The sequence below is a fragment of the Schistosoma mansoni genome, chromosome W (genome assembly GCF_000237925.1).
Source record: "Schistosoma mansoni strain Puerto Rico chromosome W, complete genome".
Lineage (NCBI taxonomy): Eukaryota > Metazoa > Platyhelminthes > Trematoda > Strigeidida > Schistosomatidae > Schistosoma > Schistosoma mansoni.
In genome coordinates this window covers 36,826,605-36,851,533 of record NC_031502.1, presented here as the reverse complement: position 1 = coordinate 36,851,533, position 24,929 = coordinate 36,826,605, and the positions used below count along the sequence as shown (strand labels likewise).

The 24,929-nt window shown below is 34.3% G+C and overlaps 2 protein-coding genes across 3 annotated transcripts; both read left to right on the top strand.

Annotated features, from left to right (window-relative positions):
• Positions 1 to 146: 146 nt before the first annotated feature.
• On the top strand, positions 147 to 20,194 carry Smp_045860.1 (putative histidine acid phosphatase; the record flags this gene model as incomplete). Of its 2 annotated transcripts, none has more annotated exons than XM_018789562.1 (7): positions 147 to 585; positions 6,695 to 6,916; positions 8,833 to 9,485; positions 10,733 to 10,809; positions 13,047 to 13,879; positions 15,329 to 15,453; positions 20,086 to 20,194. In XM_018789562.1, the coding sequence occupies exons 1-7, from the start codon at positions 166 to 168 to the stop codon at positions 20,192 to 20,194; spliced, it is 2,439 nt and encodes an 812-aa protein (XP_018654995.1). In that variant the 5' UTR covers positions 147 to 165. The 2 variants fall into 2 exon arrangements, with proteins under 2 accessions (XP_018654995.1, XP_018654994.1); XM_018789566.1 differs by having other exon boundaries at positions 6,660 to 6,916.
• A 3,150-nt stretch (positions 20,195 to 23,344) lies between these two features.
• Smp_182270 (hypothetical protein) lies at positions 23,345 to 23,608 on the top strand (the record flags this gene model as incomplete). The annotated part of the gene is made up of 1 exon (XM_018789561.1): positions 23,345 to 23,608. The coding sequence occupies one exon, from the start codon at positions 23,345 to 23,347 to the stop codon at positions 23,606 to 23,608; it is 264 nt and encodes an 87-aa protein (XP_018654993.1).
• Between the last annotated feature and the right edge of the window lie 1,321 nt (positions 23,609 to 24,929).

Here is a 24,929-nt window from a genome sequence, read left to right as displayed (position 1 = left end):
CATGTGATGGTGATCCCTTACTTTTTGTAGAATACACATATTATTTCTATTTTAGCAAAGTGAAGTTTTTCCTTTTTGATGTTTGTGTGTTTAGATACGTCAATTTCACGTTCAGGTGCTTAAAATGTACTTTCAAGGCGCTACATACAGTTATGTGACTAAGGTATGAATGAGAGGGCAGACGACAGTGATGTAGTTGTCACGATAGGAGTTTGTGCAATGGCAAAGAAAGCCATGTCAAAACCAATGAAGGAAATTTTGCGAAGAATGGACAAGTTTCAGCACATTAAGATAATAATATTTGACGAGAAAATGATATTAGATTCACCAATAGAGTCATGGCCCATCTGTGATGCACTGGTCAGTTTTTATTCCGAAGGATTTCCCCTCAAAAAAGCTATTGCTTATTCGAAGCTTCGGAAACCCTACCTTGTCAATGATCTTGAGTCCCAATACATTTTAATGGACAGAAGAAGGGTTTATGAGTGCTTGACGAGAGAAGGTGTTCCAGTTCCGAGATATGCATTTGTTGATAGGACATCGGAAAACCCAGTGAAAGTTGTTGAGCTTGACGATTCAATTGAAGTAAGTCATTTTGCCTAATGATGAAAGTGGATTTTATTAGCTAACTAATTTCCACTACGTCTTATTTTCAGGTAAACAGTATTGAATAGTACCTCTTAATATTGTAGTATGGGTATGAATATTTGTTCTGGAATATAAGACTTGCAGTTAGTAGAGAGATTAGACGTTTAGAGAAACCTCAGCACTTTCAATTGTAAGCCCAAGGAAATCCGGCGAAATTATGATTTATGGACGAACTCATCATAACTAAGATAGCATGTCTTAAATTTTGGCACGAGATTTATTCACTCATTTGGTTGAATATCATTTTGGCATTATAGCTGATATCGATTCCTGATGAAAACATTAAATCTAGTTCCTAACCCTAACGTTTAACTGTAAATACTATTCCTAATTCCTCACACAAATCTATAACCCTAATTAAACCCTAGTGAGTAGGTGGACATTCTAAGATCACCTTAGCGTTGCCCAAAGGTTTTCCATCGATCATAGTCTCACGAGAAATTCGTCTGGCGTTCAAACATGCCTTTTTTATTCGTTATGGCTTAGTAGATCTTCGTGTGTAACGAAAGGGGGTTATCAGGGTTCTAAAAATAGGATTTTGGAGCTTTCTGACAATTACTATTAAACCTATCTATAGCTTTTAATGAGTCAATTCTGCCTCAAAGACAACAAGCATCACCTAAAACTGGAGATTCACCTCTTACCACTTTGTTTTACATGTTATGTATCATCAAGATGGGTTGAGGATTTGCATAGTTAGCATGTTGTTTCCAGGCTATTAATGTTTTTTTTTACCTTTCTTAACATATCTGAGAAGGGTTTTAAACCCATAGAACTTTTCAGCTTAGATAAAAATATAAATATTATTTGAATATTAATGTAATGTGTGTGAAGGTACCAAAATCTCGATCAGTCATCTGTATATTCACAAACGAAATTTTTCTTTACCTGAGTAGCTTTTGTGAGCAGAACGGACATTATTTGGATGTAGCCAACCAATTCCATTATCGTAGAGTAGTTTCGCTACATGCTTACACCTAATAACCTGTCATATAGTTCTATTCAGCCAGGTTTTCATAACTTATAGGGATCAGAAAGGTAACGCTTAAATAAAAGTCCTGGTAGTGTTGGTCTGTTTCGTTTGATAAAATGTATGTTTTATGTAAGATGAAGTTCAGTGAGATTGTCATACGACGTTATATTTATTGCATTTAAAATATTTTATCTATTTTCTCGTGAGATGTGTACCTAGCGTCGCATCTTACTAACATGCATAATTGGAATATCATATAAATATCAGTTTACGTTGCCTTGACTAAACATTGTAGATATTTTTGGCGACTTATGCTCATGTTAATTCAGTTTGACCATGAATAAGCGCCTAGAAATCTTGCGACCTAATGAACTTTTGTGTTCTACTTGATTTGATTTCCCGACCGTTGCTGCTACCTTTACGTGGTGGTTGGGCTTGCCTATCGTGATGAAGCAATCGAGCTATGCTGGCTGGAACAATCGTTCCTCGAGGTCCTACCATGCCAGACAGGTCGGTTGAAGAGCGGTAAGACTAAAAGCAGCAATCCCAAGGTCCGAAGGCGAAGTCGTACTGCCGACTGTACAGAGGTGTGACAGCAGTAAGGTGTTTCCTTCAGACAACCAGCATGACAGCGATGCTGCCTTCCCACAAGGAGGGGTGGGGTTAGAAAAGGTCGACCCTAAAAATGCACACCTCGCCTTATCCCACGGATTTCCGTCTCCGGCGGTAAGGTCCTTTGAAGAACGGAGCTAACACGTCGAAAATCCCCCACAAAAAGGCCGTGCGTGACCGGCCTCAAGCAGTTGTCCCCTGGGCACTGCAGTCACGCTCCCAGGTCGTTAAGACCAACATTAATCCGACTTCTTTTTCAGGTCCCTCAAGAAATACCCTTTCATGATGTGGGCAGCCGGGAAGTGATATTAGCCCTCATACCCGTAACAGCACACGAGACCAAGTTGGTCACTTTCAAATCCTTCCTACTCCTAATAACTCTCTTATTTCCACGACTAACCCTTCCCACGTCCTTTTATCACCTCGCACCGCTAGGGCAAACGATTCAAGTGCACGGAACGTTATTCCTGGTCTCCTGAAACCACGCTCTAAACTACATGTAGGAACTTTTAATGTCCGAACATCGTGCCGAATAGGACAATAGGCTTCCTTAGCTAGGACTCTAGAATCTTACACCATCGATGTGTGCTGCGTCTCCGAAACACGCATACAAGATCTGAGTAGTGTCATTCATTTGACCTCACCTAATCAAAATAAAGAACCATCTCGATACACGCTTCGTGTATCTGGAAGCCCTGATGCTGCTTCCCGTGGCCTCGCTGGAGTAGGTATAGCATTAAGTCGTAGGGCAGAACTAGCTCTTTTAGTCTGGATCCCAGTAGACAGTCGTCTATACGCTGTCCGACTAAACGGATCAGTAAGGACTCGGAAAGATAGGGAAACCCGTCGTTGCCTCTTCGTTGTCTCTGCCTATTCTCCCACTGACTGCAGCTCAGACGATATAAAAGATGAATTTTACAGGAAACTTTCTGACCTCCGAAAAGCTAGGCGTTCTGATGTAGTAATAGTGGCAGGTGACTTTAATGCTCAAGTAGGTAAACTAAGTGAAAGGGAAAGACACCTGGGTGGATCTTATGGTGTCGTGGCTAAAAGAACAGATAATGGCGACCGTCTGTTGCAGCTGTGCTCAGATAACCGCCTATTTCTTGCAAATACTAACTTCAAGCATAAGGAAAAACATCTTTTGACCTGGCGACCCCCGAATTCGTCCCAACGTTGGACCCAATTAGATCACATCGCTATCAGCCACCGATGGAGGGGCTCGATAGAAGACTGTCGCTCATTCTGGAGCACATGTTTAGACTCAGATCATGCTCTAGTGCGAGCACGTATCTGTCTGCGTCTTACTGGACGTAGGAAAGACACTACAGGGAAGCCTCTAAGGGTTCTACGTAATGATAAGCAAGTTAAGAATATATTTCAGGAACAACTGGAAAAACAGTTAGACAGACATGTAAGTTTTGCCCACCCCGAAGCAGGCTGGAATGACATCCGTAAAGCTGTGGAAACAGCAGTGATATCCGCTAGTAAGGTAAACCATAAGGTTAGGGAGAAACAATGAATCTCGGCAGCATCTACCACACTGATAGATGCTCGAAAACTCATCCCACCTGGCTCTGACCATAACGAAGAGCGGAGTCAGCTTAAGCGAAGGCTAATAAGAAGCCTACGCAATGATGGTGAACAGTGGTGGATAGCGAAAGCAAGAGAGATGGAAAAGGCAGTGGCAATAGGTAACAGCAGACAGCTATTCAGACTTATTAAAGAAACCGGTATTAGGAACCCAACTATTAGCGAAACTATCTCAGACAAAGATGGGCATATCATTCATTCTCAATCCAGGAGATTGAATCGATGGGCAGAACACTTTAGGGATCAGTTCAACTGGCTTTCAGCCACACTTCAGTTACCCACGATCCCCAGTCGTCCTGAATGGCAAATTGAGGTAAGTCCTCCAACTCTCTACGAGGTTGAAAAAGCTATAGAAAATCTAAAGCGAGGGGGAGCCGCAGGCCCTGACAGGTTTACCCCTGAGATTTTTAAGCAAGGTGGTCCAGTATTAGCAACGAGATTGACTGAGGTCTTAGGTAGAATCTGGGAACTGGACGTAATTCCATCTGACTGGTCCCAATCACTGATTGTGCCAGTCTATAAGGAAGGACAAAAGTCCTTCTGTGACAATCACAGAGGAATCAGTTTGACTAATATACTGTCTAAAATATTAGCTTCAATAATACTTAGGCGCCTATCCAAAGCTCGTGAAGAGCAGACTAAAGAAAACCAGGCTGGTTTCCGACCTGGACGTGGTTGCATAGACCAGATATTCACTCTACGTCAAATCCTAGAACACAGACATACATTCAGACGTCCCACAATAGTAGTATTTCTTGACCTTAAGGCGGCATTTGACTCCGTTGATCGTGAGGTTCTATGTCAGTGTTTGTCAGTGAAAGGAGTACCAAAGAAGTACATTAACCTCATAAAGGCTCTCTACTCGAACACAACTGGTCGAGTTAGAGCCTATGGCGAACTGTCATCAGAATTGGTTACCTCAAGTGGTGTTCGTCAGGGCTGTCCACTCTCCCCATTCTTGTTTAACTTTGTCATTGACATGCTTTTGGAGATAACACTTTCATCATCTCAATCTCCTGGAGTTGAACTTTTACCGGGAGATTCACTTGTTGACTTAGAATACGCCGACGACATAGTTTTATTCGGTGAAGACGCTGACAAAATGCAAAGTCTTCTGACCACTATAAGCAACAATGCAGGCATGTTCGGGATGCGATTCTCTCCCTCGAAGTGCAAAATGTTACTTCAGGATTGGGTTGCATCGACACCTGAACTAATGAATGGGAGTGAAGTAGTTGAGCGTGTTGACAGCTTCACTTATCTTGGGAGTCTCATCAGCCCTTGTGGTCTGGTGTGTGACGAAATCTCAACACGGATACAGAAGGCTCGTCTAGCTTTCGCCAACTTGCGCCATTTATAACGTAGGCGAGATATCCGTCTAGCAACAAAAGGACGGGTTTACTGTGGAGCAGTTCGTTCCATCCTACTTTATGGCAGTGAAACATGGCCGATAAGAGTAGAGGATATTCGTAGGCTACTAGTATTCGATCATAGGTGTCTTCGACGCATTGCTCGTATATCCTGGGACCACCGGGTAAGTAATGCAGATGTTAGGAAACGGGTACTAGGTAAGGATGGCAAATCGCTTGATGTAGTGAAACTTCATCAGTTGAGATGGCTGGGACATGTGTTACGTATGCCCAACCACCGACTGCCCCGACGTGCAATGCTTTATGGTGTAGGAGCAGGTTGGAAGAAAGCTAGGAGCGGCCAGACCAAAACATGGCATAAATCCATGAAGTCGCTGACAAGTGGACTGGGCCGTGTTGGTAGGTGTAGACTACCTGGTTGGGATTCGCGAGATGATAGCAATCGATGGTTAGAGACCTTGAATGACATGGCTCAAAATCGTTTGCAATGGCGAAGGTGCATCCACTCTTTGTGTTCTACGGAATTCTAATCTTCTGAATTCCTCATGTCCGTATCCTTTTTCTCTTTCCAAATTTATTTCACCGTATTATACTCCTTCAATAACATCTTCAAACCCTTATCTTTCACATAATACTTATACTCTTACTACTTCTACCAATATGGGATTTGAATCGACAACTTCATCTCTGTGCTAATGTGGTATGGCAACTCGAACTGATGTACGTACGTACGAAGTTCTACGTTGTGATTGACTGACTGACTTTGAAGATAAATTTCATGTAGTTAGCTTTTCTTCGAATGGCGGGGTAAACAACGATAAACCAACGCTTACCTAAGCACACGTTATGAAACTGCCTTTATTTCCGTTTTCTGTCACAATTTTTCCAAACCAGTTATTTTACCGTGTTAAGCGTAGTCTCATGCAAAATTTTGGCAAAATGTTTTGATTAGTTTAGCTTTGTGTAAAGTAAATGAATGAAAAGAATCACCCTCATAAATTTGCTTGTAAAATATTGAGAAATGTCATAAATATATTAATTGTGTCCACTTTTAAGAGTATTTTTATCCTGTCTACTATGGTAAAAAAAATTTTTATTTTAGTGTTGAGTAAAGTGTTTTTGATTATTCGTCTATTCCTTTGTTAGATGTTTAGTTGATAGTTACCGAATATTTTATATGGGCTGTCAGCAACATGAAATTTTATGACTTTTAGAAATCTTAAGTGATCTTGTCAAGTTGCTTCGGTCATTAAGAAACGTAATTTGTATAAAAATGTTGAGTAAGCTGATACGATTAAAACAATATAAAGTGATAACCTAGTTCCACTACTTGAACTCTTGCGATTTTATGAGTTCTTATTTTTGTGCAAACAATTTTCTGTCGTCCTTAATTTTATTTTTGCCAGTTTATTATCACACTAATAAGTTTGTCTAGCTTAAATTTTTCTTTGTTTTTTTTTGAGGTACCTGTTGGATAAAGTATACATTTTTATTTCAGATTAATGGTGAGGTTTTTCACAAACCATTCGTAGAAAAACCTTTGCATGCTGAAGATCATAATATCTACATCTATTTCCCTAGTAGCGCTGGAGGAGGCAGTCAGCGTCTCTTTCGAAAAGTTGGAAATCGCAGCAGCAAGTACTTTCCACACAGCAATATTCGAACAAATGGATCGTATATGTATGAGGAATTTATGCCAACGGATGGTACCGATGTTAAGGTACGATGATTTTTGTGTATGATGTGAGATATTTTGTGTGTATAATGAAGATAGTTTCGACTCCATGACAGGTTTTCATCAGGTGCACTTCATTATATTTTTGGCATAAATAACACTTCAAGAATTGTAAAGTCCTACTGTTTTGCGCTGCTTCCTTTTTTAACATATGTCATGAAATTTTATGGAAGGGGTTTTAACATAACAGTTTAACCTGCAACTAAGAAGTTTATCACAAAGATAAGAATTTCGTTCCAATAATACTTTTAGTAGAAGTTAGATCTATGACTAATATTCTGACATTTTTATTTGGGGGTAAATTTGAAAACACTGGATAATAACTACTGTAAACTTTTGTGTACATTAGGTAAATATGACTAGCTAATATGATAATATCGTATAAATTGTCAGTATATTGTGGATTGAAATGACAGTGCGATTCGACAGTTTGTATTGCGTTATCAGATCTTATATTACTTAGAATGATCTAATGACGTTATTCTCTGTGAATATATTTCCGATCTTATTTTGTTAAATGAGCACTAACGCTTTGACGCTAGAGGTTAATTGTTCTTGTTATGGAACAAATGAGCTGGTAGGTAGTCTTATCCATTTGGTGCTGTATACAGATTTAAGCAACAAAAATAACAAAAGTAACAGGATGTAATGAACTGAGTGTACGTCTGTGAATTCCGATCATGTTCCAAGACGCTAATAAGATCAGTCGATTTGATGAAAACCTCTACTACTCTAGAATTTACCCTGGCAATTTAATTTCGTTGTACTAATAGGGCTTGGCAGTCTGGATTGATATGTCTTAGGTCTTACGTTGTGTATGACTGTCTGACTGATTTTAATGAGACATAAAAAAATACATCACGTTCCCTGGATTTTTTGTAATTAGACCTACTGAAGATATGCTTATCGAAATAAAACAAACCAGAGATTCTTTAGCCTTAATATGTACGTTTAATAATTTTTGAGTCATTGTTAGTGAAATCTCTCTTTAAGCATAAGTGCGAAAATAGAATCGTTAAAATCATGAAAAAAATAAAAAAACTGCTTAGTTTACTGAAAGAGTTCCTTGGATTATATTTTTCAAACGATTATAAGACAACTCTATCTGATCTCATTGTTTGATGCGATTCGTAAAAAAAGCAGAAATGAAAAGGACTTTCAGGATTCTTTGTAAACGATATGGTTTTGAGTCCCTTGAATTTTCAGACACCGTGCTAGTCTGAGAGTTAAAACCAAACTTTGGTATCTAGGATGTTATGTGATAACTTTCAGTTGCCTTGGTAGTACAAGTGAAGAAAGTGATTGATTTATTTTTTCTTTTTCTCACTATTACTCTTAGTCACCAAGTGTAGTCATGATTTTATTTTAATCATTTATCTTAATGTAAGAGTTTCTTCCGTGTACGTTCATAAAATTTATTTTCAGTTTATCGACATCGTTACTATGATTACTTGTGAATCATCTACCAGTTACTTTGAAGCCCTCACTCTAAGTTCTTATTTCAAACAAGCTACTGTCTCATTTCTTAATTCCGGAGTATATATGTTCGACAGTTTTTTTAGTTATTCGACTTTACTGGTCTCTCATAGCCGATGAAGATTAGAAAGCTCTTATTCTTCGGACCTAATCATTTGTGCTATGAACGGTCCTTTGGGCACTAAAATTAGGATACCGTCGACCAAGGATATCCTTATATGTTGTAGGCAGCGTTTTAGTCTTTGACTGCTTTTATGTTAAACTCCATCGTGTAAAATTGCAGGGATTTAAAAGTCCGCTCGTATTTGATAGTCACTAAATCTGGAATTTAGTTGGTTTAGATATAGTGTTAAGATCATCGTTATATCATACAAAGCAATTTTAACGTTAACTTCATGATAACTTGGCTATTGCAACCCACTCAGGTTTACACGGTCGCGGATGATTATGCTCATGCAGAGGCTCGAAAATCTCCTGCCTTAGATGGGAAAGTAGAACGGGATCACGAAGGTAAAGAAGTTCGATATCCTGTGATACTAACACCTAGAGAGAAAATCATTGCCAAGAAAGTGGCAAAAGCTGTTCGGCAGCAAATCTGTGGATTTGACCTTCTTCGGGCTAATGGAATGTCCTACGTTTGTGATGTAAATGGATTTTCTTTTGTAAAATCTTCCAAAAAGTACTATGATGACTGTAGTCACATTCTCGGTGTGTTAATTACTCGAAAAATAGCACCGCGATTGTGTTTGCCGACTAACTTGCCTCCAGGTACGGATGTAGATACTCCTCTGGTACCAACAACTTGTGGAGCAATAATGGAACTTCGTTGTGTAATCGCTGTCATTCGTCATGGTGACAGGACACCAAAACAGAAAATGAAAATGGAAGTTTGTCATCAGAAATTTTTCTCATTTTTCACTAAGTACGCTGGTGGTTGGGCTCGTGAATTGAAAATCAAACGTCCTACCCAGTTGCAAGAAATTTTAGATATTGTACGATCCATTTTGGAAGAAATTGATTCTGGTCAATGTACAGATAATTGTCTTCTTCGAATAAAGCCAAAGTTTGAACAACTTAAGTGAGTTCTTATTTTCTGTAAGAAGTACATTACTTTTGTCATCAAGTGTTCCGGAACATATTAATGTTCTACGACATAGTATGTCATAGTAAAAGTATGGATATTTTCTGATATTTTAGGGTAGAATAAGTAGATTTATGTCAGAATTTTGATAACTTTAGCATAAGTTACAATGTTCTAACAGTGGGAGAGCTTTTTGTGTTTTTGAATTGCCTATCGCGGTGTAAACTACGACACATGTTTTGTCTTATTTGGAACTCGTAGGCTGTATGTACCTCCACTCGTGTTGATGTTGACACCGAAGCTCGAGCCTAGTACCTATGGATTTTAATGCCAACGAGGTACTTACTAGACTGGTTAGCCCATATAGTCCCCAAATTATTAATTACCGTTCTTAATATTAACGTCGGGAATGTACCGACTCTCACAACAAGATTTTATTAATACTGTTCTTATCACTTATCGAAATCCATTATGTCCCCTTAGGATCAGTCTGCTCTAATTAGTATCTTAAACGCTTAATAAACTGGTTGAATTTTTGACTATTCTACTTTTATAGTCAGTTGTATTAGGCGACATTAATTGATGACCGAGAAAGTCGTAATGTGTATACATCAAACTTGCCTAGCTTTTGATAAATTGTTTCATCTGTAAATCGGTAAATGTTGGAATTCTAAATAAATACAAAGCTGTCTGTTGAACCATCTATTCTCTTTCACTACATGAATATAGAAAGTTGCCGTGTAAGATGATAGAGATAGATAGGTCTCAAGAATTTAAAAATATTTTCGAAACATTATGAAGATATGATCAAGCTACAGTTATATGATTATAAGTCAAAAGTACTGGGCAAAGATCATAAATAAATTAACATGGTTATAAATATTTATTGGCTGGAGTGCTTGTGTTGAATAGTCTTCAGAATGACCAAACTCATGAATTCACTACTGTTTGGTTTTAGTCCAGGAAATAATCGTGATCGGTGGTTAACGACTTTAAAGTCACAATGTAATTGCTTTTCATAAAAGAAAGTGGAATCGTGTCATGAAATTCTTGGACGAACAGCATATTTCTAGATCTTGTGGAAGTGACTGTATGTAATGGTTATTATTGCCTATAAAAAGGGTTCTAACTTAGACAGTATAAAGTAGGTAGCTTAATTTATCATTAAATTTTAGTCACTACTTTTCGCTTATTATAAGTATTAAGTGATTTCTGATTTCATATTTCTTTTACTTTATTACTAGATATGTTTTAGAAATGTATGGGTCATTTAGTGGAATTAACCGTAAAATTCAGTTAAAATATCAACCTCATGGAATTGGTAAAGGATCAAAGATCGGTTATTCAAGTGAGCTTGTGTGTCAGTTTTCTTGTATACCTCTTCATGAGAATGTGAACTTTGTTTTACAATCGTGTTTATGCACTGTGTATTCTCAAATCGGTTTTTATTGGTGTTTATTTAGTTAAAACATCCAAGTTTCAGCTTTTTTATGCATTTGAAGCCTACATAACCCGTACTAGTTTCAGCAACCGTTAGTATATCTAAATTCGGAGAAATTAGTGCATCTCGATACTGCTACATAGTTTTTTAGTGAAGTTTGATAATCAGCTTCAACATTAGGATGTAAGTACATCCAGCTGGTGAGTCGTAATGCGTGTTCTGGATTGCGTGACTAGCCACTATTCAACTTTAGTAAAAATATCAGTATCCGCATTCAGTGAGAACTAGAAGCCCTGTTCAAAAGATTTCACGAAAAAACTATGTTATTGATCATATTCAGCACTCGATTCTTTCTATTGTAAATGTAACTTTATCGAAATTTTTTACCTATGAATGTACATGTCTTTTCCACGTAATAGTCTTAGACCTGTTAGTGATCTAAAGTATCAATTTTAGTTAGACGGTCAGTCGAAATCAACATAGAACATATCCAAGTTAGGATGTCACGCTAGGACACTGAGATGAATACCAAAATGCTGAAAGTAGTTGTATCAACGATAGTAGAAGTGACTGACTAAAGAACATGATCCAGAAGGAAGGATTTGATTCACCGAATAAGACATAAAAAATATTTTTCAATCTCAAAATCTGAAGAATAGATGCATCCCCACCATTGTGACCGATTCTGTGCAAGTGTTACCCAGTGTCTCCAATTATCAATCACGATTATCCCAAAGGCCCTGTCTTGGCTTATCCAATTCCAGTTTTTTTGGGGGGCAATATTGTGCGTCGAGGAAAGCGGTGTCCGGTGTAATTGAGATGGTTTTCTGTGATTTTATGAGATGAAATTCGGGAAAGTTAAAATCAATAGACGGAATGCTAATCCATTGGTGAACGTAATGATATAATGTGTTCTAGTGATGGCTACTTTCGAGACTGTAGTATTGAATTAAGCCTCCAAATGATCAGAAATCAAAGGCAAGACCAATAGCTAGATGAATAGTTTCTCATGCAATAAAATGAAATACTTACATACGGAATATGAGCACAAAACCAACATGGTAAAATGTCATAGGGAGTTGAACCAAATAAGCCTATGGGTCACTTATTCTTCGATCAATATAGACCTGACTGTTATGCCTAATGTTTGGGCATCATATCATAATACATATCCTAACCACTTCAACTGAATGTCCGCAATCTCATCAACTGATTTTCCTTTTTTGCCTAGTACTTTGTGCCTAACCTCAACATTTCTCACTTGGTCGTTCCACGATTAGCAACTAATACTCCAAAATAACTCTTTTCCACCAAAGTATCTCGACTAGATTACATTTTCTTCAAACACATTTAGGTGGAGAACGACAATCGTCAAACTTAACACTAGTGTAGTAGAATATTTTTGGACTGTTGATTCAGTCTATATATAAACTCAGTGGTGAGATAACAGGAAATGCTCGAACGGTTAGTAATCGTAGTTTGGATTTAATTTGTTGCTTGGTATTCAAAATCTTTTGAATTTAGAATTACTATTTTAGTCCTATCCATACATCGTTTCTTTTCTTATCTATTTAACTAATTAACTAGTAGAAGCATAAGGTCTGGAGATCAGTAATAATGAATAACCTTTTCTTCTGCGCAAAACAATACGTATACTGAAGTGATCACTTTTTGTTTTCTGTAAATTGCTGTATTCACTTTATATTTTTAGAGATTCATCTAGTTATTTATATAAGCCAAATATCTTTTCAGTGAGTAATACAGTTAGGGTTATGTCATTATGCAGAAGTGGTTTTGGTGGATTAGATTTCACAAATATTTGGTTTAAAAGAAGTTCATCACTGATGTAATTAGTTAACGACAGTATTTCAATAGAATTGCAAATGTGAGTCAAATTACTCTTATCTACCTTGTCTATTAAAGTAGGTTATTGGGAAAAGTAACTATGCTTACTGTTGTGAAACAAGATCACTTTTTGGTGACCATTACGTAGTACATGAAATCACTTTCATTATCGTATGAATGAACAAGCACGCGTATTGATAATTTTATTAGATTATTTGTCAGAAGTGAAACAAATTTCCGAAATCATCGGATACAAAATGATCTGTTTTTAGGTAGTATTCCAATATCATGTGACTGTACTGACGAATGTGACAACACCCAACCTTGCTTACTAGTTGTCGCGAAATGGGGTGGAGAATTAACAGCCGCAGGCAAGCAGCAAGCAGAAACTCTGGGAAAAGCTTTTCGGTGTATTTATCCAGGTGGGGATGGCCACTACGGTAAAGATCCTGGTCTTGGATTATTACGATTACACAGTACTTATCGGCATGATTTGAAGATATACGCGTCTGACGAGGGTCGGGTCCAAATGACAGCTGCAGCTTTTGCTAAAGGTTTCTTGGCATTAGAAGGGGAATTACCACCAATCCTTGTTCAGATGGTCAAGTCAGCTAATACGAACGGTCTTTTAGATAATGATAACGATTGTCGTCACTATCAGCAGATGGTAAAACGTCGAATCAATGAAGTGATGTCAAAAAACAGCGATTTCACCGCTGAAGATATTGCTACTCTTGTTCCTACTGGCGCACGTTCCATAATCAATGCTATGCAGTATGTTTCAAGCCCATATAAAGCTTGTGGTCGCCTGTTTGAACATGTTCGTCTGCTATCTAATCGTCTTGCTTGGCTCTCGCGAAGTTCCAAAGAACGCAGTCGAATACACTTGTATCAGGGTGAAAGTTGGGACCTATTGCTCAGGCGTTGGGGAAAGCTATTAAAAGATTTTCGATCTCCTGAAGGAGAATATGATCTTTCTAAAATTTCAGATATATATGACAACATAAAATATGATTTGCAACATAATTCTGGCATTTTACTAGAATCTGAAGTGCAAGATTTCTTTATGTGTGCAAAGTCGCTAGCTGACATTATTGTCCCACAGGTAATCTAACATGCTTATAACCATTATAGTGATAAAACTAGTAATGTAATTTAAGTTCAAGTTTATATTATGTAGCGGCAACAATTTAATTTTTAATTTGACTGCAAATTACTTTAAATTTGCTCCCAGCTTTTACAGACTTGTATTTAATTTTGTGTATATGGAAGAAGAAATGATAGTAAATAAATGCAACATCGAAAATGAATCGTATATACTCGAACCTAAGTAAAATAAATCAAGAACTGCAGTTATGTATTTACTGTTGGTCCATTGATGTTTCTCCTACCATGAATTTTACGTTCTGCTGATTAGCTGTACTAACTATTATGTTTGGTAAAATATTAAAACTATCATCTACTGATGCTTGTTAAGAAAAAAAGATATTTTTCGTAATATTTCAATAAAATTTATCGGTTAGTTGGCGGTCGAATTCGTAAATATAATTTGTTTTTGGATATCATTCTCAGCCAAAAAACATTGTCAATTAATCCCTAGGTATGAGACTGCGAACAGAATAGGGTTAATGCTTTTTACTGAAACAATCTACATTCCTCACTTTGACAGTAATTTATTTATCTTCTTACAGAGAGTAAAGCAAGTACAAACAACGCATCTCCAAGTGCTCACTCGCTGCTGAGATTGATGAAATTTGTCAATAACCATAATCATTTGCCTTAAACAGTTTGAATATCATCTGTTTTGACTGTTATTAGTTGAGCCGTTTGGTAACATCAGTGTTTCACATTGGTTTTATTATCTCCTTTGTTTTTCTAGAAACCAAATCGCTAAATGAACAATAGGCTATAGTATGTCACATTGTCTAAACAGAAAAGCCTTATAATATAAAGCGTCAAGACTAATTAAATTTGCTTAAATTGTTCCAGTTCTTAATAGGGTAAAAAATATTGTTAACAATAAGAGAACAGTTGACAAATTGTAAATTAAAAAGGCCATGATCAGATAAGGCAATATTGCTCACTCGTCAGTTTGATCACATATATGATATGTTTCGATGGCTTATATTAAGTTACCGTTATTCTTATGTTGTCTACCGTCAGTGACTTAATCCTGCAGTTTTTGAGTGTCATGGAGCGGACTGTTGCACAATGTATTCGTCCACAATTGGGGTTTAGATTTCGTCTCAATACGATAAATAACAAAGGTTTATTTTTTATCCTTTTTTTCCAAGAGATAATTTATTGCGTTTCGTACGAAAGCGGACTTCATTCCAATTCTTTAAAATTTGAAACTTTTGATGAAACTAATCTGAAGTACTTGTGTTTTGTGACTACCACTGTTATTGTCTTAATTACATACTAATTCAAGTGAAACTGTTACGATAAGAACTCTTAATGTTTCTTTATTCAATACCATTTTTGTCTTCGTCTTCTACTGTTCGTCACATACAAGAAAAAAAAAGTTTATACTTTCTGTTTTCCTTATTCATAGGAATATGGTATAACAAAAGAAGAAAAACTAGTGATAGGTCAACGTATTTGTACTCCACTTATGCGAAAAATTTTATCAGATGCTCGTTATACAGATGTAGATGAGTGTACACGTTTGCATGCTGGGTGAGTATTACTCTTCATTATATATTAGTTTATTGCTGCACTTAGTAACATTGTAACGTCTTAACTATATCATACTTACACATTTTTGTGTCTTTAGTATAATTTGAATGAAATGATGCTTCTAAGGCTTGATGTTATTTTCATTTCTATAAATAATGATAGACTTTATGAATGTCCGCTGTGGTTCTGTGGAGCTATGACTCACTAACTTCGTGTGTGCCACTTCTTTAAAGAAGCAAATGAAATAAATTAACAAACGTCTCGGTGATACAAAGAATATAAAGTACACTATTTTTAGTATAATAAAAATAGATCTGGTCACGTTAATATCATGTCGTTTCGACGAAAGTGATTCTGTATGAGACGTACTTATTTGTAGGTTAGTATATGTGGAAAATATAATATTTGTCATGTAAAATAGTACGGTTAAATATATTTGCTCTTGATACGAGATATAAACAAAATTGACTGTTTGGATATTTAGATTGATCGTTTATTCTGAATGAATCTTTAGGCCCTCCTGACTATGAAGCACAATAGGGTTTGACATTGCATGAAAAACTTCAGCTACGACTTTCTCTGCAATTGGGAAAACCTTTTTGAGTTTTATATTTTTACTCATTATGACTCTATGAATGTCATTATTTTATTATTAACAATTTATCCAATACTCAAATTATTGGAAATTATCAAGTGTTTTATTCTTTAATTTGGTGTAACACTGATGTATTTAATATGTAGATTATGGGGCGTTTTTATTTTATTGTCTTGGACATTGCGCAAAACTACTAACATAAAACTGGAATTGATCCTAATTTAAATCTACTAAACTTAAGCCTGGAGGAAATATGAAATGAGTGATGCAAAATAAATGGGATTGAAAAAGGGTATGTAATGTTCCAATAAGTGTTTACTTCCTTTTAAACTTAGGAGTCAACAATGTTTTTCAAGGAAAAAGTTCTCTAAGAAATCATCTTTTAAGCCCATTACATGACTAATGAACATACCCAGAGACATATATAAAAGGAGGTTGAATCAACCATTTAGATGTGCTGAGACAACAAATTGAAAGTCCTTTAAATAAGTATAGTAAGACATTTATTATAATTTTCCGATTTCTTTCCTCTTCCAAATCATTTATTTTATTGAAGTGAACTTTTATAAATCGCATTTTTTTCTTGGTTGGGTCATTTTTGTTTAGTTTACGTTCATTATAATTACGGTTGTATGGTCTATGAAAACTGTGAGATAGGAGAAAACTTTTCGTTTTGCTAATGGACTTATCTATTTATTTATTATTTAATATTCTAATATTCTAGTTCAAAAGTATTTTGATTACATGCATGATGCACACTAAACTGTCTGTTAAAAATACTATATTTATTGGGTATATGTTGCTGGTACTATGTGCACATCAGAATGATGCATGTGCTCAAGAGTCCCAAGTAGTTTAGTTTGAAAACTATGTATGCTCTCTTAATTTTATTACGGTTATTTATTTACTCTGAAGAAGTGGCTTACGTTAAGTCACGAAACGTCAGAAATACAATTTTTCTACTCATTGGGATATAACAAAAATATATTCATTATTAATCTGTTTGTTGCTTATCTTCTCTGTCTATACAATATTCTACGGATTATTTGTTTAGAAATAGCATATTATTCGTTTATGATCTGAGTCTATGCAAAAACGACCCTTAATACTAATTTTCTTCATTAAGCAGTTTGAATGTTATATTTTCAAATGTCTATTTGTAAACCACCTACTTTCAGTTTTATTCTTCATCATCCAGCTTAGTTAATGACCAGCGTGTTAAATTTATTACTCAAGAAAAGATAGAGACTGCTTACTGACATATTTGATGGCATTGAAAATCAATTATTTTCGTGCTTTTATCGAATACTATGCCCTACGGTATACTGTTGTAAGATATCATCGATTTTTTTTGTATATATATATGTGTGTTGTGATTATTTTTATTGTTCCTTACTAGGGTCTGACAGACTATATCCCTGAGCAACTTTACGTTTCTATAGTTTTTGTCATTTTTTGAATATTATAAACCTACTTTTCCCTCTGATTACTATGTTCTGCTATTTCAGTTAAAGAGTACTATTTGCGTACACTATTTCAGTTATCTTCGATATCAGTAATTATGAAACAATATACCTTAACAATTTCTACCGCTTGTGAAGATGAATAAATAATGAGGAAACAAATATATCCATTAAATTGTCCAAATTTTCTCTTTGCTAAGTAACTTAGTGTTTTTCACAACAGTGTATATGATTTTATGCTGTTGAAACCATTGTTGTTCAATGTTTAAGGGTTGTTTGTAATTAAATGAGTCATTTTTATAAATAATGTTCGTGTTGTATATCGTTTTTTTATATTTTAACTGTCTTATTATCTGTAACAGCGTACTCAACATGAACCTTTCAGCAGTGCCATTCTGTCTAATTAATTCACCTCATGTTTGTTATTGATAGTGCCACTAATAAATAACTGCAGACGTATCGCGTCCTCTGTCTTCTTTGATATCATTAAAATTTAACAAATTAGCTTGTTTATTGAGGTTATTTCTATTTTTTGTAAGGTCAATCACTTATTGATAGGTTGATATAGTTTATTACTCACATGGCGTGATATGGCTTTTTATGAACTATTTAATTTATTGTCTTTTGTCTTATATAATGGTTAATAGTATCTCCATTGATGTTTTATAGGCTTACTCAAATTACACTTTGGTTCTAGTAAATATTACGATGTTTTAATTTAGTTTATTGAGGGTGAGCTAATAAATATGAGCTCGTGTTAATGATTTCTATCCAGACTATAAATTCCCGAAACCTTTACTGTTCGACACCAAGAAATCATGATTTTATGTACAGTGTTGTTTTCAATTAGTAGTCTCTTCTCATCTGAGAATTTGAAATTTTAACCTCAATAGAATTTTTTTCTAATATTATTATTTTAGGTTTTAATATGTGATGTTTAATTTCTCTTCCCATAAGTTGTTATATTCCTATACTACCTCATCTTGTCTAGCCATCTCTTTAGAACTAATCATATTGCTAGTTGACTGCGGAGTTGTTTGTCAATATATATCTTACATATGTTTTGATCTAGGCGGTTTTATGGATCGATATCTAGCTTGTCAACAGTTATTATAGTTTGCAAATTTAATTATGAGAATTCAAGTCATAAGGAAACATGTTTACGTCGGTTGGTCTGATATTCAGGCTAATTTCCTGCTTTTTTCTTTTATTTCTGTGCTCCGTATTCATAAGTTTTAAATGAAGCTTATAATGAATCTAGATTCATTTACCATGCTACAACAGTTTAGGGTACTGGCTTTGAGTCACAATTTACATGTAAAGAATCAGGCTGTCCAAAGCTGTGCGGTTTAATGGAAGTTCGAACATGCTACCCAAAGGTAAATGATTTCACAACAAAATCACAGCTCCATCTGATCTTCGAGTGATATATTTGCACTAGGCGGTAGAATATGAATGTTCAGTTATTAAAAACTGACTTAAACAATGTGTCATTTGTTTAATTTTCTAATAAATATTTCTTGGAACTCTAACTAACTAAAAACCATAAATATTACGCTTTCCCGTCATATTAGTTGCCCATATTTTAACTGAACTGGTTTTTTATTGTCCTTCTTTATGGTTCAACACATCATGAGATGGGTGTGGCTGGATAAATGTTACGTTTCCTTTCTTCCCACGAATCTAGGACCTTCTTTTGTTTATTACAGCCTTTTATGTATTTATGCTTATCCATTTATATAGTTTTCGACTAAAAATAACGATGTGTATGCTATCGTTGTATTCAACTTTTGGTGGATATCGGCATTCTATTATTGGGTTTGATCAATACTGTACCCTGTGGACTGGTTAGACACATTAACGGAGGTTTATTACAAAACTTAGGAAAACGTTTGATGAATACGACGATAAAGCTTGTGTTATTAAGACCACCATGAATGACTTTACCAGTGGAATTTTGAGATTTCTGCTTCATTGTTTCAGATGTATTATGGTTTATCAAAAATAGCTCTTTATATTACGGACTAACTGATTTTAAGCATGAACTACTGGTGGAGTTGTAGGTACACATCCTTGACGACTCCTATTTTACGAAGAGCTGTCTAGTTCCTTTTTGTCTTTAATGGTTGTTTGGTGTTATGGTGTAAAAATGCAAATCCAACAAACTCTATGACCACTCCTATGCTAGAAACTAGTTGAACAATGTTAAAGAGGGTTTTTTACGGTCCTAAATTATGTAAAAAAGGACAGACTTCGATTAGCACTGGGACGCCATCGCCGTAACATTAGTTATCATAACAAAATGTATGCATGGTTGGCTAGTCTGTTCCTAATCTCTTTTGTCATTCACTTCCACTTTTTTAAAATTCTCATGCATCCTATCACCCATTTTTTTTTACTTTACTTCACCTATCTGTTTCTAGCCATCGCCCAAATCACGGTGAACCTTGTCCCGATTGGTGGGTCTGATTGTATAATCTCTTCACAACTTTTAAAAGATTTTAATTTTGACCTTGTCGTGTTTGTAATAGCATGTTTTAGTTTTTGCCACTTTTCTTTTTATTTGATTAACAGAGACCTTGATTATTTCTTGCTTACTTTGCGTCCCATTGAAGCATTACTTAACTTGGTCGAGTTAGCCCAAATATTCAATTGTGTTTTTATATGTGCACCAATTAAATGAAATCTTTTATATTTATTTACTGCACAAACACATATTCAGGTATATGAATATATATTGTTGTTTCTTATCTGTTGTATATATAAGCATGAATATGTGTGAATATCTTAACTGTTTCATCGTTTTCGGTTTCAATTTTTGTTTGAAACAAACTTTACGATATGGTGTCAATGACATTTACGTTTTGACTTTTATTGATAAGTATAAGATGTGCTGCTTTTAGATGCATGTTTGGTCGAGACTCTATTTTAATTATTTCATATAAGCCATGTATTCAAAATTATTAACTTTCATATAATATAGCGAATAAAAATTGTACTATTCATATTTTATAGGTTACGAATTAGTTTTATTCTGTTTTAATTCTTGATAAAGTAGCAGTTATTACTTCTTAAGTACATCTAGTGTAAACAATCTGTTTAAATTGACTTATCGTATGATATCCATTATTAACTAATTAGTAAAAAAGTTACCAAATAACACATCAATAGGTTTGGTTTTGGTTCAATTTGTGCTTTCTAGTTCATTGACAATAAATAGTCAAAATATAAAACTAACATCGTTTTTGTAGTAACTGTCTTAATTTACTTAATTCTTTCAGACTGTCAGTAGTTTGGAAATTTATATCATACTGAATATAAATTAACCAGTTGACTAATAGATTGAAATGTGTATTCCATATTCGTTTTTTAAAAATAAACGATTGCTTTGATAATTAGTATTTAGCGTCTTCCTTATTCATTCATATTTATTTAAACATCTTAGTTGTCCATTTCTTTAACATGGTATAGTTACTTGAATTATTAATGTTATATTGTTTGTTGATCATTTAGTCGACCATTTGGAATTAGAAGACTCTAGTCTCACTCCTTCGAATATCCTTGTTGGTATTATGATTACTGGGTTTTAAAGACTGCACTGTGAATATATCTCACAAAAATAATTCGAGTTTAGTTGCTATTACTTTTAATTTAGTCAATCATGTTAAACACCAAGCCAATACTTTTTAAGTGATCCTATTAATGTGAATTTTATTTTTAACTTATTTAATTAATTTGAACTACCGAAGTTGAAGTAAGATGAATAAATTGTTATTGTTATTGCACTATATTTTGCACAAGTGAAATTTAGATGAAAAACAAAGTTGTCTGTTGGTAATAACAAAATTCAAGATAAACATAAATAACTGCTTCCCTTGTTAATGATTTAGGATAAATTGGTATTTATAAAAGTGTTGTATCTGACGTAGATTAAAGGAATTATAACTTTCAGGAGTAACTTACGGGCTATAATGATAATTATATATATATATATATATATATATATATATATATAATGAACTTTTGACTAACCTATGTTCTAAGGTTTACTATCCTTATTCTGTTGCCAGTTTATCAATCACCCCCCCCTCTACTCACAGTCATTTTTTGGCTCAATCATGTATTATTTTCGTTTTTAATTTATGGTATGATGTGGTCGGATATGTTTGTATATAAACTATGTATTCCCGAGATATAACATTCTCATAGTGCAGGCTGATTACTATGTTCTGGGCCCAACGGGCAGGCAGCACTAGAAGCTGCCTAATCGAGTATCAATAAGGACTTAACGGTGACTCTAGGCTACTAGTGCTAGTTAGTGTGTCATTAGTTAGCTCAGGGACAAATTTATAGAAATCGATATTCTGATTGGTTGAATTTTCGCGTGATTTTAGGAGTTAACCATCGTTCATAGAAAGAAGAAATTCGTTTGAATTGAATCTAATGCAATGTAAGAGCAATTTACGCTATTTCTTAGTGTAGTTTGGAAAATTACTAGAAAGTCGTATACCTAACTGCTTTTTTCGTTTTATTCTATAACTCATCAGTAGTTTAAATCCTAATATACACTATACAGATAGTTATCTTTAGGTTATGGTGTTTTTTTTAATTATTGTTCATTCATTGTTTGCAAATTCACTAAATGATATACTGCAAATTTAGTCAGTTCATAATATACCATAAATGTTTTACAATCTCTTCAAAGGATTCACTAGGACTAGGTAGTTATCAGATTAATATTCTTCTGATCAACTTTATTTGGGCGTTTTTTATCTCTTTATTCTGAAGGTTATTTTTATCATCACCACCATCAAGCTGATAGCATTGAAAAAATTTATATTCTATATGGTATGGACTTCTACAAACCAATAAAAAATAAATCTAAATGAAACTTTATAAAAACCGAAATTATATTTTTAATATTTATATGAATAAACTTAATGAATTACATTCCCCCTCTATTCATGAATCCATTAAAAAAAGTAGTTGACGATATTCTGTATGTTCATTTTTTCTCCCTATATTGATATTTGGTTGATTTTATTACTAGGATGATAAGCATTATCGAACTCAGTTTTAAAAAAGTTTTCTAGAATATCTATTATTCATTTCTTTAATTTTACTTGGAATTCATTTTTGACGGTTTATTCATAATTATTCACTTAGATAAAATGAAACAAAGAATATATATATATGGAATGATTTATATGTATATATATGTACTGTTATTTAAGTATAAGTAAGAGAAAAATCAACAAACAGCTACTCTCAATGATAAATTTATATTCTCTCTGTGTGTGTGTGTGATTGTGCATTGTAATCTTTTTACTGTTTTATATTACTACAATGATATATTAAATTCTTGGGTTGATAATTTGCTGAATATTCTCGTCATTAATGTGTAGTTTTGTTTGCAATTTTGATAAAAATCGATTTACTGATCATTGAGAATAATAAAGAGAAAGTATAATATTACTAGATGTGTTATATATTTTTAGATATAGGTTATGTGAACCAAAACCTATTGTATGAATTAGCGGTTTGACATAGTAGATATAGAACACTAGGTCTCGAACTACTGAATAGCAAGTGTAAGCATTTTTTTAATTTTAAATCATTCTAGGGATCAAATAATACAAGTTGTTCTTATTCCGTAAGCTAAAGAAGAGATTAGAACATGAGTTTACAGATGTTTGTTAAGTTTTTCTCATTTTCTTAACCGATTTCTGACAGAGCCAAACATTTTTTTCGAAAAGAATATTCACTTATTGTAACTATTTCTTTGTAAAAAAAAAGATTATTTTATACTGTCATCTTATTCACGTTTTGTGTTATGTGTTGTACAATACTTTTTAACAGTTATTCAAAAGGAGTTGCTTCACCAGAACGATTTGTTCGTAGTCGGTTGTATTTCACTAGTGAAAGTCATATTCACTCCTTACTTACTTGTCTAAGATATGGTGAATTAGCTAATATTGTAACAGATGAACAATGGAGACGTGCTATGGATTATGTATCGTCTATTTCTGAAATTAATTATCTTGCTCAAATTGTAATTATGATTTATTCGACATTTGATGCTGACCAGTTTCCATGATATATATTACCTTACTTTCTTAATGTTGTATTTTATGATATTGTAAGTATTATTAAACCCTGACGTATTCAACTTTTTTTCGGAAATGTGCATCAATTAAGGAATAGTGATGGATACTATTCTAAGACAGTACTATGCATTTTTTTTACATTATTTTGATTCATTATATAGAATATATGCTATGGAATGTGCTTAGCTTAACCGATTTTGGCATTATGTAACTTGTAGATTACACTACCTTTATTAAAAATACCAAGCAACCATCAGGCTGCAAAATGTAGAAGCATACAGAAAAATTTATCACTAGTAAATATTGGAAAATCCGTTAAAACAAACCTTATTTTATTCAATGAAAACGCAAAATCTTAACATTACTTCTTTGGGGTTAATTATGGTCTTATTACAATCAGACTTTTATATTATTTACGCTCTTCGGTCGTCCGAGTCTGATGCTGATATATACCCTACTTATATACGTGCTGATAGCATCTAAAGTAGTGAAAAAACCAATAATGATTAGAAAGTTTCTTTTTGTCAACCGGATTGATAATGTGTTCATGACTCATTCATAAATATATATTGGTTTTAGAAAATTAAGCCAGATTTTCAATCAATAGGATATACCTATTACCTATTTCGTCAAATAGTTGAACCAAACCTTACCCAATATTATGGACCTAACATCGACTCTAAGTTACCGTTTTGCCCACGTCTGACTGACTCAGTTTATTAATATTAACACAATGGAATATGTTAGATGTGTTTCAATGTGCAACACGATTCTAGATAGAGATTAAGTGTTATAAGGCGTAACATTCATATTTTAGTTAATAAGAAAATGATCACTAGGTGGCCCATGATGTAAACATGTTTGATAATTATTATGATAATTTTCATCAAATAGCAATGTTTAAATCCATAACTTTGGAACTTTCCCATGGTTCATGAACAATAGAACAATGAGTATTTTACTTGACGTAACATTCGTGTTTTTTTTTCATAAATATGTTGGTTAACAAACATAACTCGCATGTTATATCCCTCAGTATGACGTTAAGCTGTATCAAATGAAGTCTTAGAATACTTGGAAAAACGTTATCATTTAAATTGGAGGCGGTTGAAATTTTATCTTCATTCTAACATTCAATGATAACAGTCAAACAGTGGCAAATGCTTCGTTTGTGTTTCAATTGTTTTCTTTAAAAAAAAACGTGTAAACCAGTAAACTTGGTGGCAGTTTTTTCAGCAATTTTCTTAGTTTCCAGACATTTGCATTAACAATAAACATGATTTTTCGTATATTTTATTTCAAAATGTAGGA